General features: G+C 35.8%; 1 protein-coding gene across 1 annotated transcript in view; it reads left to right on the plus strand.

Annotated features, from left to right (window-relative positions):
* The window catches only part of LOC140165006 (protein CLEC16A-like), a gene marked incomplete at its 3' end in the record, with an annotated part of 351,590 nt that overhangs the window by 25,158 nt on the left and 305,064 nt on the right, over positions 1–21,368 (plus strand). Inside the window, 8 exon segments of the mRNA XM_072188415.1 lie at positions 4,460–4,646; positions 6,215–6,266; positions 8,845–8,957; positions 9,498–9,771; positions 10,696–10,876; positions 11,394–11,494; positions 12,897–12,946; positions 14,211–14,396. Of these exon segments, the coding sequence (XP_072044516.1) occupies positions 4,460–4,646; positions 6,215–6,266; positions 8,845–8,957; positions 9,498–9,771; positions 10,696–10,876; positions 11,394–11,494; positions 12,897–12,946; positions 14,211–14,396 (1,144 nt within the window).

Raw genomic sequence — 21,368 nt, forward strand, 5'->3', positions numbered from 1 at the left:
GTAGAGCCAAGGGGAAATGCTGCCCCTTGTATGACATCTTGCCCCATACCCCTAACCCTGTGGGATGCTTCCTGTCATTTAGACCCTTTTGTATAGTAAAAAATGACCCATCCACATAGCAACATAAAAAGTGACCCATTGTTATATTAACTGGCCTCAAAAAGAAACTTATCATTTTTCACAAGGTCATATCTTAAAATCCTGTCCATAAAAATGAACTAAAATTGCACACAGAATTACTTCAATACTTTACTTTAAACACTGGTCAGTAACCAAACAGTTGTTCAACTGACACAACAGCAAATTGCACTGACATGGAACAGTTTCCTGGACCACATTCACAGCACAATAAATGGCACCCAATATACTCTATACCACTTCATTCATGTTTTTAAAACAGTTTAGAAGTGTGTAGAAACTGTAACAAAAACATTTCAGGATGTCAAAAATGTTAAAAGAAAAAAACAACTTTTTCTGGAATTTCCAAAATTAGGGTTGGTATTCATTTGTACAGTAAAAAAAAAATATTAAAAAAAACTTTTTCCAGATTTGCCAGATTAGGGTCGGTCGTTGGAGGACAAGCAAGCAATCTTTTTTGGGGGCCTAAAGGCAAAAATAATGGAGTAAAAAACAATAAAATCACAAAACTTTAGAAGCAAGTGTGCTAGACCTTTGGGTCCGTATGTACAAAAGAGTTAGACTGAGTCTAATGCCTCCTTTGTGCCTCCATGGAACAGGTCATGTCACATTGCCCAGGGAGGAATTTTTGGAAGACTGACGCATCCAATCTCCTCTCTGGACCAGACGCATTCCTTTTAAAGGATTTTTATTTAACAATGTGTCTCTCAATTTCACTGAATTGTTGACCTTTTTTTTTTGTCAGGGTGCTCAAGAAGTTAAGTTTGTTTACATTAAAGCAATATTATAACATTTTCAAACAAAATAGATTAGCATTTCTTTGCCATAAAATGTTAGCTTTTACTGTCAGATATATCCCTTTTATTTTTGAGCCGAACAACTACGGCAAAGCAAAGAAAATTGAATTTACTACCAGCGCACATGTCGCCAATAGGTACCACTCCTTCGGTCATGTTGTGGTACGACCCTTTGTTGTGTATATCACCGCCCCCGCACGCCGTGACGTACTGTGTGTTATGAACATCGTGTATGCGTTCGACTAATAATTCCATCGTAATAATAAAGCGCTGAATCAGCCATTTATTCAAAATCATGGATTTTGACAAAACTACAGCACTTAGAATCTTGATTTTTGCAGGGTATATAGGTTTAATAAAGTACAATTTAATCGTGTAAAAAAGGAATTTTAAAAATTCAGTGAGGGCGTCATCCTCAGCAAATGTTATAATAATGCTTTAACTAATGAAAACTTGTGGTCACCCGTTTTCCTTCCATGCACTCTAATCATTCATTTGCACAAATCTGTGCAAAAATCAGTGCAACCCGCAGTCATCGCATAAATACACACACACAAACTGTGATGCTTTAGATACATGCAATAGCTTTAAAATAACCACGCACTGTTTTTTTGCAACCTGGATATGTATTGAAGACTGTTTTGCTCATTTTTTGGGCTTTAATTGCTAAGATTGTACAAAATGAGGTGAATATGCAGCATAACTTGTTGTATTGCATTGACATAATGCAATTTACAAATGCTTTGCCTCCCTTTAAGTTTTTATATAAAAGTTTCAGAACTCTGTAATTTATTATATATACTTAATTTGATAACTTTTCATTGTTGTATATCCAGGGACCAACCATTTTTGCAAATTCACTTTCTCCACCCAATTTGATTATTCTCTGCAATTCACTTTTTCTCTGTATAATTTATATTTCAGCCAAATTTCGGTAAAATACTTTTTGTCATTTTGCTCATGAAACATGAAAGGACAGCCTTGATCATGTAAATCTATGTCTACACATAGATCCTGGAAAGAAATGGGGCTATATAATTATATATTTATTTATATATTGCTATTTTTTCAGCACAATGTGCAATTTTTTTGTGCACAATTTGCAATTTTTTCTGCGCAAATTGCTCTACCCTGGCTATGAGAGGTTGGTTCAACAAGTCAGTGACTGACACTATAGACCACAATGGCCTCATCCCAATGCCATAGTTCAATAACCTGAATTAAACAATCATAGAGTAAAATTTGACCTCAAGTTGCAGAGTATGAGTTTGTGTACCCAAATTGTCAAAGGTCATTCAATGAATGTGCAACTGTATTGGGGTTAATGAAATATGCCCTGATAGATGAGCATGTTGTGGATCCTAGTGTGAAACATGAACTACTAAATTGTAATCACCACCTCACAACTTGGTAACCAATTATACTTTAACGGACAATGATGTTGATTAACAAAATAGACAAGAGATTTATGACCTGTATATGTTATCATTATAGGAGGGTCGATTACAATCTTGTTTTGAAATTGGTGTTACAACATGAAATATAATACGATGCTTCATCCTGTTTCCTTCAAAATGGCATTAGCTTAATTAATTGACTTTGCAATATCCACTGTTCAGCCTTATATGAAATTATTATTTTATATTTCATTTTTCTTCCCATTCTGGGTAACGTGATGAAGTGAATAATGTCAACCTTGACATTTGTGACCATGTTACCCAGGTAACGAAACCCCTGAGATATGGCGAACTATTCATCGTTTAAACTGTTGTTCCAAGCGGATCAATTTGACCATTTTTATCAAAATCAGAGCATTTTTGAATCATATGAATGTTGTATGCATGCCATATTTAAGTACAAACTTAGACAATATATCGCATCGGTATACTATAGAATGTCATATGGCAGCGCGGTGGATGTCATTTAAGGTTTATAGCAACTATTTTAAACTGTTGCGATTTGGTAGTTCACAGCATCTTGCGAATGGTAGTGAGCTTTGGCAAAAATTGCATTGATCATTTCAGCAAGTGTGTAGAAGAATTCAAATATCACAGATATACTTTTGTAGGTCCTGTGGTTCTTCAGTTATATTGTAAAGAGGGCTGAAACAACATTTTGTAAAACGTACATAACTCACAACAATAAATCAAGCAAGTTTTCAAAGTATATGATTTGTAGAATGAACTTTTGCAACACATGAAAGTGTTATTTTTCAATAATATATTGACTTAGATAATGAAATATGTTGGCTGCATAGACCAACAATACCGCATCTAACCTTAATGGCATTTTGGCAGCCATTTTGAAAAACGCTTTCTAACAGGAGTTTCACACATTTCCCAGAGGTTGGGACTCCCAAAACTCTTCTTCAGCGCACTCGAAAGTACAACTTTCAGTCAATATATCCCCTCAGTAGAATATTCTACGGCTTGAGAATGTCATTTAATGGTATTTTGGCAGCCAATTTGAGAACCGTCCTCTGGCGAGAGTTCCCCACCTTTCTCTGAGATTTGGACCCAAATATACTTATACAGTTCCCTGGAAAGTACCGTCCCCCCAAAAAAAAATCCCTTGTTAGTTAGTCTCACATGAACCCATATTCTGACCGTACTAACAACGTACAATAGTGAATTTTATAAGTAGCGTATTTTGCTGCACAGATCTATATCTTCTTGCAATTCATCTGGTTTTTTTACGATGTTGTTTTCAGCACAGGAAAATAAAAGTCCTTACAGACCATGAGACCAAATGATATTACGACATTTACTTGGGGTAAAAATTGGGTGGTTATGCCAATTAGGTTATTTAATGTTGACAGTTACGCCATTTCGGGTAGCAGATGTTGCTACCATGACAGTTATGCCATTGTAGCAAATGTTGCTACCATCAGTTATGCCATTTAGGGTAGCAAATTTGCTACCATCAGTTATGCTATTTAGGGCTACCATCAGTTATGCCATTTAGGGTAGCACATTTTCTACCATCAGTTATGCCATTTAGGTTCTGTTTTGATTGTTGACAAGCATAGGTAGCACTGTTATATTTGAGCGATCATGCTGGATTTAAACATGTTTTGTGTGTGTATGGGGGGGGGGGGGTGGTTGCAGTTTATTTTACACTTATACAGTAATGTATCTTTGACAAAAAAAATTTGGACCCACACATATATGGGGCTTTATTGTCAGTCTGTGTAGCTCAGTGGTTAGAGCGCTTGCCCCGCCAGTGAGAGGTCTGGGGTTCAAGTGCCCGCACAGGCAGGTATGGCCGGAGTTTTTACTCTGGTGTATCTGCCTATGCACATCATGTTTCCATTTGTAGTTTCATGTTTAATTGTGCTAGTGTGCGATGCATAATAATAATTATTCTAATTCCCCCTGTATATTGATACGTTAAGAATAACGATTAAGCATCATTAATTTGATCTTGTGCACTAGTATGTAATGTTTCTATGTTCCAGTGTATGATGCCTCTTCCCTTGTTTGTCATTATTTATTAATTGTTATAATCTTTTGTTCTTTTCTCAGTCATCAGAGCAAGAGCCGTCTATCTCTCCTAGTAGCAGAGCACCTAGACCACTTACACTACCTCAACGACATACTCAATCTGCATATAGAGCCCCTCAATGCCGTATTAACAGATCACCTATTAAACAGACTATTAGTACCGTTGTATGTAGATTCTTTAACAAGGCATAGGGCCTATGGACAGGCTGTAAGTATAAACCAAATTGGGCTATTCCAGTTGAAATCCATACACCCCCTATGGATGACATGACCTTAATAATCTTCTACACAGGGGGTGTAGATTTCGAATGTAGTCACTCATTCAGGTATCCCCATTTGAAATTCATACACCCCCTATGGAAGACATGACCTTAATCTTCTACACAGGGGGTGTAGATTTCGAATGGAGTCATTCATTCAGGTATCCCCATTTGAAATCCATACATCCCCTATGGAAGACATGACCTTAATCTTCTACACAGGGAGTGTGAATTTCAAATGGGGCTACCTGAATGGGTGACTCCATTCGAAATCTATACTCCCTGTGTGGAAGATTAAGGTTATGTCTTCTATAGAGGGTGTATGGATTTTAACTGGTATAACCTAATAAAGTAAAATTTAAATATTGAAATTAAAAGAAGTAGATATTTTTTTACTTTTGTTTTTGTTTTTGCTTTTTTTATTCAGTTAAAATCTATCCACTTCAGCCAAAAAAATGTATATAGCTAACATAAAATACCCAAAACGCAAAATCTGGGTCGGTTGGGCACGTAAAACAGTGGGTTTTTTTTCTTTTTAATTTTTTTTAATTGCCTCATGTTTTTAGGCCTTTTTAGGATATTTTGGGGATAACTGCTAACAAATTACTAACAATGATTTATTATAAGCTTTAACGAAATAAACTAGTAAACTTGTCTATATTGGGGTAATTCTTTCATTTGCTCCTTCCATATGGCCATGTGTCTGTACAGTGACCAAAGGAATACCCTGATGTTTTTTGGGGGGGTGTTTTGTTCATCTACTATTAAGGCAAAATAAGTTTGGCTTGCTTTCAACATGTCAACACCAATATGCTTCACCCTGATCTCCAATACAATGTTGAGCAAGCTATGTTGGCAAGGACATCCAAGCCTGGGGGGTACTTGGATTCTGGCCGGTTACCCATGCCCGATCCGGAAAAAAGAGAAACTAGCGCACTAGTCTTGAGACTTCCACTTGGGGTATCAAATAAAAAAAATGACTATATCTAGGGATATCATATTGCAAAAGTCTCTTCTAGTCCTGCTAGGGATATCAAATTCACCTCTTCTAGTCTCCAAAGGGGTATCAAATTTTATGATTCCATGCTCACATCTCTTTATTTTTTGAATTTTTGATAAAAAATAGAACAAAGTGTGACTTTTTGACTTTCAAAAGTCATTTCTGGTATAATAATAGGGAACGTTTACTGAAACTCAAAGCGAAAACTAGTCCCGTAAGAGTATGTTTCTGTAGAAATCTGGCCCCTCTAGGGGTGTGTTTTTATACGAATCCGGCATCCAAGCCCCCTCAACATTGATTGCTACGGTGGGGAGAAGTACAAGTATGGCATAAGTGTAGAAAGATGGTCTGCTTCAAATAAGACAGACTTTTGCAACTCGACTGCCGAATTATGATGTGGTATTCATTTGAAAATAATTACTCAGGCGTGCTAACTATATTTCCTTGAGTTCAAATGTTCATTATGAATCATATTTTCTAATCATAAAATTGATATTTTTCCTTGAATTTCTGCAGGAAGAGATCCCACATATAGCATCTGTGGTGGCATTATTCTTATTATCTCAGGTAAAGTTGAAAGAAATAGGAACACTGGATATAAGGCAAACATTTTTGTTTCCTGTAGCAGGTCTAAAAAGTCAAATGCAAAATGTTTTTTTTTTTTAATTCTATGTCTTGAAACTGAAAAGAAAAACTATTTTGCTGCAAATTGGAATGGGAATTTACAGCTTGGGTCTCTCCGACACACACCAAAAAAAAAAAATCATATTTCTTCATATTTATGATCTCCAGTAGTTTTTCACTATGCTCCTTTGTTGTGTATGGCTAAATGTTTACTCCAATAGTGTTATATATTATTTTTTGCGATTTTTCCGGGTTTTTGTGAAAAGAAAATTCAAATGCGCAAAATAAGCTGTCAAAAACGAAATACGTGCGCTACAGGAAACAAACTTTTTTTGGTGTAACATTGAAAGACTTAGTAATACTCCAAATTATTGATATATTCTGTATTGCATGAGAATATAAAGACATATGAAGAGCTTATTTCCAAACCGTGTTAAGTCCACCCACCTTCAAAATTGAGATTTTGATGAAAATGGGTAGTGAGTAACTAGGGCTATCCAGCAATGTGTTTGTTTTTCCCCAAAATTAGTCAAGTTCAAATATTGACACACAAAGTATCGAATTTTTTCCAAAACGTGTTAAGTCCAATCCAGTTTTGTAGCAAACTGTGTTAAGTCCACGAACACTGCCCTTGTGGGCAGCTCGTAGGCAAGTAGCACGGCATAAGGCTTCCAATAGTTAATCGCCAAAGTTCTTGTTTGGTCCTGAGACTAGTATACATGAATTTGGTCTGCATAAAAAGTTGTTGTTGTTGTTTTTGTTTTATATTAGTAGGCTTAGTTTGTATGGGATTTCTGAAATATTTGATAGATACCTCCAGAAAGACATGGATATGGTGGGAAGGGGGAGAGGGAGAGGCTGTGATGGTAGAATTAATGTTAGAGGATGGTGGTAGAGTTAGTTTTTGATATTATTATTTTGTATGATTATCAAAATGTGCTACTAAATTCAAGGTATAATTTTAAAGTTAAAGGTATAAAAAAAACTTGGGACTTAAAAACTTACGACTGTCAATATGGGATTAGGGTGGCAGCATGGGGGGAGGGGGAAATATTTGTGATAATGTGATCAAATAAGTGGATATTTCAGGTCATCACTTATTGTCAGTGAAATGATGTTTATTCAATTCTGAGAAATGCAATTCAACTAAGTTTTGAATTTTGAATTATTTTAAACGTCGAAATTTTGTAAAAAATGGGCAGTAGGAGGGGGTTCGAGATGCAAGGTGTTTTGTGGCAAAATTGTGTTTTATAGTAGAGAGAATCACATTTTGTATGTTTTTAATAAATTTGTTATCTTTTAGTTCTGTGTTAGTTCTGTGTTACAGATACTATGTTTTGTGTCAAAATGTGTTAAGTCCATGCCAGAAATTGCGTTTTGTGTCAAAACGTGTTAAGTCCATGCTATTTTTAAAACAAATTAATTCATTAAAAAAAAAATTCAAAAGTCTCTAGATTTTAACTTAACATGTTTTTATGGTCCTATATATGTCACCTTCACTTCACTGTAATTTTATAGAAATCGAACTTTTTTTCATTGCCATAAAGAAAATTCCTGATTTTCTTCAAAGTGAATCTTGTGGACTTAACACGGTTTGGAAATAAGCTCTTCATATATGAAATAATAGTAGACATTGGACTATTTCAATTAAAATCCACACTAACCCTGTAGAAGATTTTGGAAATATCTTCCACAGCGGGAGTATGTTTTTTAAATGTAATTGGTCAGAGTTAATCATTTTGAGACCCATACTCCCCCTTTATTATGGCTTTACCTATATCTTTCGCATCTGGGATGAGTATTTCAAATGGAAATTACCCAATTGTCTATTCTATTTACAACTTATACTCCCTCTGTGGAAGACTTTAGCTAAATCTTCCACAGGGGTAGTGTGGATTTGAAATGGAATAGCCCATATTGTGGCTCATGAACAACACTTCTTCAGCACCAGTGGGTGTTGTTGGTAGATGTTTTTCTTTCTTTCTTGGAGCGAGTCACATGACAAGGAAGTTAGTCACATGACTCAATATAAGCTTCTTGTTTGAATGTTCGGGTCTGCCTTTAAGCTGTGGCAATATAGATAGTCCACTTGTCAACAGCATTTCACCTCAGCAGCCAATCAATGACAGGTGCGTTTCAAACGCAGTAAATACATAATGTACTCTTAGAATACAAGTTTACAGGAAAAGATAATACCAGGGTTCCTGCTCTCCTTGAAAGTCCTTGAATTTGAAAACAACTTTTCAAGACATTGAAAGTCCTTGGAAAAATCCACAAGGTCCTTGAAAGTCCTTGAAAATTGGAATTTTACCTAAAGTATGATTTTGACCTAATTTGGGGAGTAGAGAGGAGCTGTCACTTTTGTTAATACGCAGCTTTTTGTATCGTGGTAAGTCCTTGAAAATCATGCTTTTGGACCTTGAAAGTCCTTGAAAAGTCCTTGAATTTTAAAGGCTTCAAGGTGCGTGAACCCTGTAATACATTAATCCTCTGATAACTATCGCTATTTTTTTTTTTTTTTTTGTTTTTAATCATTGATCATCCTCCATTAGTTTGTAATCTTGCTGATATCATCTTCAACGGAGATGAGAACACGTTACTACAGCAACCTACAGATGTCAGTGGCATCAGCAAAGTAAGTTGTAGAACTACTGTAAAAAAAATTTGCACAACAAAATAAGTAATATATTTTCAGAGTAATGACTCCCGATTCCTGCAGGTCTAAACTTTCAATTTTTATATACTCTCCCTTTTTTTTTTTTGAGCACTTTGTTCAAAAGATAGTCTACTTCGAAATAAATTTGTCGGAATTAATATGTATAAATAATCTTATGAAAACTACATTAATAAATTTTCATAATAAAATTAAAAGAATTTTCATATATAAAATTAAAAGAAATTATTCCATGTTCATATATTTTTTGAGTTTGTAAACAAGAACATTGAAAGTGAAACACAATCGCTATCTCATTAAAAGTCAAATTCTAACAACGATAGATATAAATAGTGAAAATTCTATCAGTTAAAGAAATCATACAGTTAAGAAGTCACCTGGCTGTACTATGAAAACTGGTGGTGCTCACTACCCATATCTGCCGTCTCTATTTTGCACTTCAAGACAATAATGCTATTTTATAATTTTTTTCTCTTACAGTCTCTATCTTTTTCTTTGAAGGTGCAATTCAGGGCATTTGTTAAGCCAGATGAGAGTCTGGAGAGATCGTTAGACAGCAGCCGGGGCGAGAGGCCCAGGGATGCTCCCAGGAGGAAACGCCCTAATTACCGTGATGTAGACTCTCCAACAGATGATGTGGTAGGCCGTGGGGATGATGAGGACGGTGATGATGATGATGGTGATGATGATGGAGCATTAGGAGGAGATTACAGGGAAGAGATTGAGGATGAGAGCGCTTCAGATGAAACAGCTGAAACTGTGCCTCTTGAGCAAGGTAATACTTAGTGTTAAAGTGGATTAGGAAGTTACACGTCTATCGATGTCCTGGTGGACCACAGAAAAAAGGAATCATTGAGAATGGTGGTGCCAGTACCAGTTTTCTCTTGGTTTGTTTCTCTGTAATCAGGAGTGCTCATTTATAAAAAATGTGTACGGTAAATAGATCATTGTGTTAAGGTGGCTTTATCGGCTGCGGTGTCATGCACAGAATTCCTTGAAAATTATATTGGATGTGTGTGTTGATGAGAAAACCTTACTTGCCAAATTATAATTTTTTCCTAAAATCCTGGTGAGAAATTTTGGAACCAAACTGTAGTGTTTATTTAATAAATACCAATACAACAAGATCAGAATGATGATTATTTGTTTGTATACATGCAAGACAGAATTGCCATGTTCCATATTAGTAATATTTATACTATTTAGACACTTGGTAAAGTGCTGGTAAGTGCCTGAAGATGCCCATAGCGTGTTTGCATTAACAACGTATTATAGGAATAATAGGAATACACAATTGCATTATTTGTGGTTCAAATATTTTGGTTCAGGGACTCTCCAAACCCCCAAAAAATTAAAAAAAAAAAAAAAAAATATACTGGTACGGTAAAAACAAAGAGTGCAATTCTGTACACAATCCTCTGCTCAACAGGTAACCAATGCAAATATTTCAGAAAAGGTGGGATATGAGCATCGACTTGAGTAAAGGTGATAAGCCTAGCTGTGATGTTCTGTACAGACCACTTGACATCATTGTTTATCAACAAAGGTGAGGGACTGGTCTATCGATATGCTTGAATGAACTGCTGCACTGTTCAATGGCATTCTTGTACTATATATGAAATGTGGTGGGCGATTTAAAATGCGCGTGCACACATATTTTGTTGCATTTACTAAACTGTAAAATTTTTTCAAATTTTAGTGGAAGCTCAACAGGTGGCCTCAGCAGCAGCTTCAGAAGCTGCAGCAGATGACTCTGAGGATGATTTGAGTCCCATCACCCCGGTAAGGTCGCCAACCACACCCATATACGACAACTCAACAGATGAAGAGAAAACATTGGGGTTGTCGTCACAACGATCTGAAATCAGCATGGCACAAAGGTAAGGTATACCTGTCAGGCTTTAAAAAAAATAAGTTAGCTTGCCCTTATCGACCAACCCAAAAATCTGAAAAAACAGGGTCACTTTTTTTTTTTTAAATATCAGATTTTGATATTTTAGTTTATAATTTCATTATTTGTTTTATTTATGTTTAGCTGCGGTATAAACAAATCCTGACTCGATTTCTATATTACAGGCATGAGAATTTTCAGTTTAAAAACTGAATTCAGTTTTTTTTTTAGTCAAAATTTCCGCAACTTTATTTAATTTCAGCCTGTTTTTGGTACTTTTTGCCCAATTTCACGCGCATTTTCAGTTTTTTCAGTTTTTTTTAGGAAAGTGCAGTCTCATGCCTGATATTAGTGTTTCATATAAACCCTGTTACTACGTTGAAAACATGCTCTATTTTATACTTTGAAAAGATATTACAATATCGGGTAGTGTGCCGTCTTTTAGGCGATCCACATAATGTCAGCATCACTGTTGAATGTAGGAATGTTTTATGTTTTTGCTGCAGACCATACCTGTCTGTGATATTCAACACATTGGACACACAGTACGGTGACTACAAGGCTTTGTTTGCGTTATGTATGCTCTATGCTGTAGGCGATAATCATGGTATGTATGTATACAGATATTCTACAGGCATGAACATTTTTAAAAGGGATTCCTTTTTTTTTTAGACCAAATTTCCACATTCTTATTTCTTGCCATATTTGACATACTTTTCCCTTTTTTCCCTTTGAAATGTATTTGCATGCCTGATTATACCGGAGGTGGTATAAGTGGTTATGGCTATGAAAGAAACTATATCAGTGACTTGCCCCCCCCCCCACCTGCACGTCTTGAGATGTGCATGTCAAAATTCTCCACATCTTCAGCATTTATACCACTTGACATAAATAAGGATTTATCAACAAAGGGTGAGGGACTGGTCTATCGATATGCTTGAACGAACCGCTACACTGTTCAATGGCTTTCTTGTTCTATATGAAATGTGGTGGGTGATTTAAAATGAATGTTCCCAGAGCAAACTACGATGCATGCGCACACTGCAGGGCAAAGAACAATGGAAATTGCCATAATTCGCACACATGCTGCCGGGCAATGACGTCGCATGTCAAGTAGTCAAATATGCTAATCTTACCTTACTATTTGATATCCTCTGGTTATTCAAATGTGAGGAGTGTGAATTTTGAATGGGGTTATCTAAATGGATGACTCCATTTGAAAAATTCATCCCCTATGTAGGAGATTAAGGTCATGTCTTCCACAGGGGGTGTATGAATTTAAACTGAAATAGGCCAGTGTTCATCACATGAAACATGGCAGTTATCGGAAGCCCTCACATAGAATCGATATCACACATGCGACATCAATGTGTGACATGCCACTTTGAGCTGGCTAAACTGGTAACACCATAACAATTGTTAACTTTAAGTGCTGTAGACAGTACAGCCAGCGATGTGCATAGAGGGTGGTCATGTAGTTTGGTGCACTAGGCTATCGGTCGGAAGGTTGTAAGATCATGAGCTCATGGTGGCCCTAAACGTGCAGACATCACAGTGGATGCATGGCGTGCTGTGATTTAGAGAGTCCCATAAAATGGTAGTCCCATATACCAGACAAGCAATATCTGGACATGTAAAAGTTGTAGGCCTTTTCATAAAGAGCAGGGGATCAGCATGGGCCTGTTGTCTGTCACACTCAGCATTGAGGTCAACTTGCGCTGCCCTTAGGGACTTGGCAGCATATTGACATGTGGCGCGCTTTGAGGGATGCATCCATCAAGAAAGCATGGATGAATGCAGTTATATTATTATTATTATTATTCTTTAACTTGGTTAGGTAATCTAAATAACAATTTTGAAGACAACTGATGAAAGTATATCTTGTGCATTTTAAGAAAAAATGGTAACAAATTAAACAGCTGAGATGTTTAAAGAATAACAATTAGATAGCAAATGAAGAAAGAATAATGTCAAATATTGTCATTATTACACATCCTTTCTCTTATCAGGAATCAAGAAGGAACTTTTAGAAAGTGCTTATCTAACCAATAGATCAGAGGTAAGCTTTCCCCTTCTCCCCCATTGTGATATTCCATCTAAAATCCACACTACCCCTGTGGAAGACTCAGATAAAGTCTTCCACAGAGGGAGTATAAGTATTGAATAGAATAGACACTTGGATAACTTCTATTTGAAATACTCACTCCAGTTGTGGACGATATAGGTAAAGCCATAATACAAGGAAGTATGGGTTTCAAAATTATTAACTCTGACCAATTACATTTTAAAAACATGCTCCCCCTGTGGAAGATATTTCCAAAATCTTCTGCAGAGGTAGTGTGGATTTCAAATGGAATAGCCCATTTTTACATTCAAACACCCAACTACAAAGTTAAATAGGGCTAGAGAAGAATGACAGGAATTGAATATAATAAGCATATTTTTTCAATAATTATTTGCAGGGGAGGAGATAGATTGAGTGACTGCTAATAGGTTCGAATTTCAACCAGCCTAATCATTAAGCTCCTGTGGCCGAGTGGTTAAGGCATGGGTTTCGCAAACCTGAGGTCATGGGTTCGACTCCCAGGGAAGATCACTTTTTCTAGTTGTCTCCTTTATTATTTGCGATGGCAAACCTGGTGAAAAATTAAGTTTATTATACGTGTAATTCCATCGATCATGCCACTGTTTTTCTGTGTTATATTTCCGGTACAGGGAAGATGGCAATTTATTTCTCGCATTTAGGCTCTAGCTACTATGGGCTATATGTGGGGGTGGTGATAAGATTAAGTGACCGCATATAGGTGCTGTGGTGAAGTGTTTTAGGCAGAGGTCGCGCAAACCAAAGGTCCTGGGTTCGAATCCCAGGCAGGATCACTTTTACTTCTTTATTATTTGCGACAACAAATCTGGTGAAAATTTATGTTTATTTTATTCAATTCCCATTGATCATGCCACTATTTGTACAATATTTGTGCAATATTTTTGTTAGCCATGTGAAAGTCAGTAGTTTTAATAGTCTAATATAGGAGCCATTTAAAGCTTTATACTAAAAGCTGCAGACAAAGTACAAATTTCAGGAAAGCCATTTAGAAAAAAAAAATATATAAAGCACATGATTAAACTTTCATGAAGTACAAGTTATTTTTATTGGAAACAAAGTAAGTGGTAGTTCTGTATGCAAACATTTTTTTATGCCTTATTTTGAGGTCTGGGAACAAACATGGATATTTTAAAATAATGTTGTATTTCCCCTCATCTCTATTTGTAATGGAACCCTGCTTCCTTATTCCAATGACATGTTTTGCTTCTTAAATTGACAGAACAAGAGTATGTACAGCACCATATTGGTCAACTACCTGCTGAGCATCATGGGACAAAGTTGCCAGTACAACAGTCGCATCCGTCCAGTTACCTTAGAGATGGCTAGTCTTGTGCTAAAACAATTGGTGTGGAGTCCGGTTTTGGCCAAATGTTTTCTTGAAGATGTACATCTGGCTGCGCTAGAGGTTAGTATTTTATATCTAAGGCTGGCCGGTACACAGAATTAAACTTAGAGATTCTGATGCACCAGTGATGGGCTCTTTGGATCTGCCGCGACCTTTACAAGCAAAGGTACACGCATTTGAATGAGTGAAGGTCACGAGTGAAAAGTAACAAACTGGACTATACAAGGAGAAAAAGATTCCAGGAAGCGCAACAAAGAGACACAACACATTTTCTTCAGTCAAACTTTTTTTTTCTTTTCGACAGCCATGGTGTTACTGCCTCTGGTTTATTGGAAATACATTATACAACAACAAATAAACACAGCTGATTTTTTAGATTTTAAGAAAAACAAACAAACACACACACACACCCCCCCCACACGCCTTCACCGACAACCGTGGACCCTTATTGTGTGTGTGGTTGTTAACAGTGAAACCGTGGACCCACACACACAGACATATCATAATCCAAATGTGGACTTCTGTGATATTTCACCGCTAACCATGGTCCTGGTATTACACCTACAATAGAGGACCCTACCCCATATGCAAAGTTATGCTTTATAGCACCCTCTGCCGCTGTCTTACGACCGTGGACGTCCACGTTTCGCAGTTTATGGTTTTTCACTACATAAGTGTGGACTCAAAGTCCACGTTTGTAGGTGAAAACAAACGCACACACACAAATTACAGTTGCAGCTAACAAATTGAGTTTCCAGTTTTCAAGAAACTGAACCATAATAAAGTATGTGCATACATTGTATAGATACATGTACAAGTACATTCCATGCAAAAACGATACCATTATTTTTTCAAGTGTACACCACAATTAAGAAGCGAGATTCACAAGTCAAACCTCCATTTTTTTTTAATGAATGGGGAGTTTGTGTCTCTTGTTAGCAATACTATATTCAGTTTCTCTGATGGCAAACTTTATTGAAGCACAATGTTTTTGTTTCACTTTTTTAATACTTTTCACCTTTTTTACAAGTTTTTTTTCCAGTCCTTTTGATTCGGTTTTCTTTAGTTCTTTTGTTTGGGTTCTTTAGCTTCCATTGTGTGGTCACCACTATTGTCCATAACTGTGCAGCTATAAACCATCTCTTTGGGCTGATCCGGTTGAAATCCATACACCCCCTTACTGAAGACATGACCTTAATCTCTCACACAGGGGGTGTAGATTTCAAACAGAGTCATCCATTCAAGTAACTCCATTTGAAATTCACACTCCCTGTGTGGCAGATTAAGGTCATGTCTTCCTGAGGGGGTGTATGGTTTTCAACTGGAATAGTCCATTATGACTGTAGAGGGCGATGTTGTCAAATTTGTTTGCAGGGCAATGGTATTTCTTTGCCATTGTTACTATCTGCACCACACTTTGTGAATTGCCTATAATTTGGTTCACCTCAAGTTCGGTAGTGACGTACGTGCCGCAGTATCAAATCGCGTGGTAAAGTTAAGCGGCTGCTGCGTGTACACGCACACACGCACAGGGTGGTTTGTCGGCACGCTTATGCACGCAACCGCTAAAAAGCATTGACGTCACTACCGAACTTGAGGTGAACCAAATTGTAAGAGAGCACTTTGCTGCTTATATAAGCCCTTTTGCAATATCAGATCAAAGTGTATTGTGGGTAGAGAAAAGAGAGATACAACTAAATCTCCTCCATTGATGAAGCATGTGATGAACTGCACCTGAAAGGGATTCCCCAATGATTTTGCTTTCCCACTAGCAGTTTCTAGTTAGCTCATAAATACTTTCCTTATCTTCTGCAAGTGTTCAGAAGACATCAAGACCCAAAATATGAAAAACACACCCAGGAAGTGTTTTTTACAAAGTGCAAAGTTCACTTCCATTGAAATACTGTGTTGAGTCTTCAATGTTTATCTCCAATCTCCAATTAATTCTGAGCATATTACCCACAATGCACTTTGATCTGAAATTGCGAAAGGGCTTATTGGGATGGTTTATAGTAATCTAGCATTTATCACATTGTTTTGTTTTGTTTTGTTTGTTTGTTTGTTTGTTTGTTTTATTTCTCTTTAACCTGGGTTATTCATTCTGTGGATAATACAAGTAATCCTCTGTTGTTCCATGAGGCCCATGGGTCACAACAATAAAAACATCAAAATACACTAAAATGTAATATTACATGTAAAATATATACAGTTATGAAGTACCTTACAATGTTATATTAATCATATTAGGCCTAAAAAGAAAGGTTGTATTGCCCTTAAAGCTCCAAAGTCAGAGTCGGTTGGCCTGTAAATTTTGTATCTATTTAAAAAAAATATTTTGGCGCATAAAATATTTAAGTTCACCACAAAATATGATGGTAAACAATGATTTCTAAGGTTTGTCAGGCTTGTTTTTTAATACATCAAAGTTGTGTGGTTCAAACACAGAATTAGAGAAGGAGAACCGGGACTCCCTATACAGCCACGTACAATCGCGCCGTCAGCTATGGGGAGAAAATTGGGGGTATTCGGGTCCTTACCGATGGTGCGCGGAGACGAACGAAAACAATTCTGCATCTCATCTGAAGCGTCTTGGTACTTGCGTGCAGGTCGCATCAAGTGAGTCTCTCAAATGGGCCCATCATCCATGTCGCGCTTGCATCACAACGAATGCCTCGAGCGCATTCCGAGGGAAACCGAATACCCCCAATTTTTGCTCCATGCCTGTATCAAGATGGCGGTCGAGTCCTGGTTCTCTGGTTTTAATTCTGTGGGTTCAAATTACAATGAGCAGGCGAAACAAAGCAATTATGTGAAAATTGACATTTTGAAAAAAAAAAGAAAAACACCCAACCCTATTTTTCAGATTTTAGGGTTGGCCAATACAAATTTTTTTAAGGCCTTAAGGGCTGGGGTATGGACGTTTGCACAGTTTCTTTTTGTGGGACATGAGAGCACATCAGACATATCGCATTGCATTCTTAATACGAAGAATGTCCTTCTGATATCAAATAATTTTGTTTTGTGTAAATAATACACATTTTATGGCAGATGATTAAAAATTGATCTGGCAAATGATTAAAAATTGATATTTATGTTCTTTAACAGTCCTTGAAGTAAACTTTATAAATGTAATGATATGTACTTAAAAGTGTATGTGGCTGTGATGAAAAGCCAATGATCAATTGAAAATTTGACCTTTCATATTGAAGATAATGATATGGATTTTTCCCCAAAACACCAAAGAAATTGAGGTCTTTTGGGGAAAAAATGTTTATCTTCAATACGAAAGGTCAAAATTTTCAATTGATCAACGACTTTCATCCCATCCACATACACTTTAAATACATATCATTTAAATTTATAAACTTCGAGAACGGTTAAATACCAAAATTTGAAAATATCAAATTTTAATAATTTCTCATCAAATTTGTATTATGTTGCAAATAAAAAAAAAAATCAAAATTATTTGATATCAGAAGGACATTCCTTGTATTCAGAATATAATCTTGATATGTCTGGTGTACTGTCAGCTCCCACAAAAAATTCTGAGCAAACGGTAAAATATCCCATTCCTTAACACAGAGTTACATAAAATATTATTCAAGTTATGACTAATCGATATACATTTTTAAGATCAAAATCGCATTTAATACTTTTTAAAGAATACATGCACTGAGATATCGAATAGAGAAAATAGATTTGACATTAAAAATAATAAACTCTATCACTTGAATATCAATTAGTGTTACTGATTTTCTTACTTTTAAGGGTGGTCTGAACCCTGGAATTATGGAAACTTTCGGGCCTCATAACTGCTAAATTGTTGGTCTAAAGTATATAAAAGTATACATATTTAGAATGGCAAAGACTTGGTAAGTTCACCTGTGAGGTCAAATTTGGGCCAAAATGCTCATTTTGGCCCAAAATCACTAAAAAAACCCGTTTCTTTGGCCGCTTTTTTTTAGTACAGCGTAAAAAAAAAAATCTTGGGCCAATTTTTTTTTTTATTAATTTTTAAAAACTAGATAAAAATATCTAGGAGCCGTTTTTTTAATTTTTTTGAATTTTGACCAACTTCACCAAAAATGACCATTTTTTGACCATTTTTGGTGCAAATTTCTCGAAGTTGGTCAAAATTCAAAAGACTGAAAAAACGGGTCCTAGATATTTTTATCTAGTTTTTAAAAATTAATAAAACAAAATTTTGGCCCAAGAATTTTTTTTAGGTTACACGAAAAAAGGGGCCAAAAAAAAATTTTTAGATTTTGGGCCAAAATGAGCATTTTGGCCCAAATTTGACCTCACAGATGAACTTATCAAGTCTTTGCCATTCTAAATATGTATACTTTTATATACTTTAGACCAACAATTTAGCAGTTATGAGGCCCGAAAGTTTCCATAATTCCTGAGTTCAGACCAACCTTAGGGTGAAGGTATGAGCGTTTGGACAGTATTTATTGTGGGACATTAGAGCACATCAGACATATCGAATTGCATTCTGAATACGAAGAATGTCCTGATGATATCAAATAATTTTGATTTTTTGAAATTCGCAATGTAATACACATTTTATGGCAAATGATTAAAAATTGATATTTTTGATATTTAACAGTACTCGAAATAAACTTTATAAATCTGATGATTTATACTTAAAGTGTATGTAGGTGGGATGAAAAGCCGATGATCAATTGAAAATTTTGACCTTTCATTATTGAAAATATGGATTTTTTTTTCCCAAAACACCAAAAAATTTCATCTTTTTGGGAAAAAAATCCATATCTTCAATATGAAAGGTCAAAATTTGCAATTGATCGTCGGCTTTTCCTCCCAGCTACATACACTTCAAAAATATGTTATTAGATTTATAAAATTTACTTCAAGGACTGTTATATATCAAAATGTGAAAAATATCAAATTTTTATAATTTGTCATAAAATTTGTATTATATCGTGAATTTCAAAAATGAAAATTATTTGATATCAGAAAGACATTCTTCGTATTCAGAATGCAATTCGATATGTCTGATGTGCTCTCATGTCCCACAAAAATACTGTCAAAACGCTCAAAACGCTCATTCCAGATCCCTTAAGTACTTTTAAGTACTTAAAAGTATTGCATAAATATAAAGATAAAAATAACTTCAAAGACTGGTATAAACTTGTTTAAACATCAAAGAAAAGTTTAAAACTAGTCAACAACACTCACGTTTTTGTCCGAATAAACATGTTTAAACATGTATAGATAATTTCTTACACAATAACATTTCGTAAAATAGAATGAAACAGATTTACTTATCTTTGAACAGAAGGCTAAAATTCATGGCAGCTATAGTTTTCGGCAAGGTTCTTCAGTGGTCTGCTGAATTGGTGCTGTTTACAACATAAACACGGATTATCACATTAGCATTGACATCTCGTTCGCCGATCAAGATGTGTAACATTGAGTGACCTAGTTCTTTTTATGCGATAATCAGAATGAGCAGTCGGACACTGCTGAAGGACCTTGCAGAATACTATAGAAGCCGAAAAATCAGACTAAAATTTTGTATTTGAAAGCTGCAGTGATAATTGGTAAAGGTGATTTCAAGTATGTGGGAAGTGAATGCAACGCTTTTGCCCCGTGATCAGGAAGGAACGTTGTCCAGCTTCAGAATGCAGGAATCGAAGAGATGAAAAAAAATATTATCAACTTATGTCAAATGAAACACAGCTTTGCAATCCTAATTTCATTTAGTACTAAACTGGCAATAAAAGCTAAATCTCTATTTGGCCAAATTTATGAATTAAGGGCTAAAATGTGCATATTTATGGTGTTTTTCACATGTTGTGACAATCAAGTCAAAAGACTTGAACAAAGTCTAATTTCATTTCATTAATTTTCGGCATATACTCAAGATTTTGAATACTTACACTTGTTCCAAGTCTTTTTTGTGACTCCATCCGATTGTCAGAAAACATGCCAAACATACATGATTTTGGCTCTTCTTTTTTTCAAGAAATTAGTGAAATAGTGAACCTTTTCTTTTATCTCTAGTTAGTACTAAATGAATGATTAGGATTGAGCTATTTTTGGTTTTGATTTTCAGCTCTTTTTGTACACTTTCTCTGTACAAAAGTTTCCAAATTTCAGGGGTTTTTTTTGCCAGCTGTTTTTAGCCTTTTCATCTCATTTTATATGCGGTGACTCACACCCCTGATGATGGCTAAATGGTATTGAAAATGATTTGGTAGAAAAAAAACCAAAAAAATATATATTGAATTTTAAATCATCTCGCTAATTTTTTTTTTAATTTAATATTTATTTTTCATGATCAAGCCACATATTTGTATTATGCAGTGACTGATCTCAACTTTATCTGTGGGGTGTGGTTCTGTCAGTTTCTTTGTCCAGCAATTTCCCTCATTGGGATGTTCTCTTCCTGTCCTCTACGTTTACAACATTGGCACTTTTCTTTGTCACATAGAAACCCAGCCAATGTATATAGAAATGGATTGAGGGTGGAATTGATGGGCAGCACAAATGTTGCTATCCAGGCATAAGCCACAGGGCTTACTTCAACTGCACCAGCCTGGACAAGAATCGATAGAATTCCAATTGGTACCCAACAAAAGAGGTCGGTGAGAACAAGAAGAGACATTTTCCTAGCCATACGCTTTTCTTCCTTCACTGTTTCAGAGCGTCCAGAGGCTCTGCTTGTTTTTTTAGCAATGATAAATATGGCTGTGTAACAGAAACCGACTATTATAAAACAGATAAGGTTGAGTCCAGTAAACATTGCAATCGATAAAAACATGGTCACTTTTTGATGATCATATATATTATGTGATACTTGATCAGTCCTTAAGAAACCGGAATAGTTTGTGACCTTGACATCTATGGTAAAGGTGCTTTCATTATAATACTTTAACTTTGATATTGGCAGGCCTACACAGATCTCAGGAACTGCATACACTCCTGAATCTGTTTCTGATAGTATGAAAGAGGTGATACTTAACACGAATGCCACCAGCCACATAATGGCAGTTAATAAGC

Source organism: Amphiura filiformis, chromosome 11 (genome assembly GCF_039555335.1).
Source record: "Amphiura filiformis chromosome 11, Afil_fr2py, whole genome shotgun sequence".
In the NCBI taxonomy this organism is placed as follows: Eukaryota; Metazoa; Echinodermata; class Ophiuroidea; order Amphilepidida; family Amphiuridae; genus Amphiura; species Amphiura filiformis.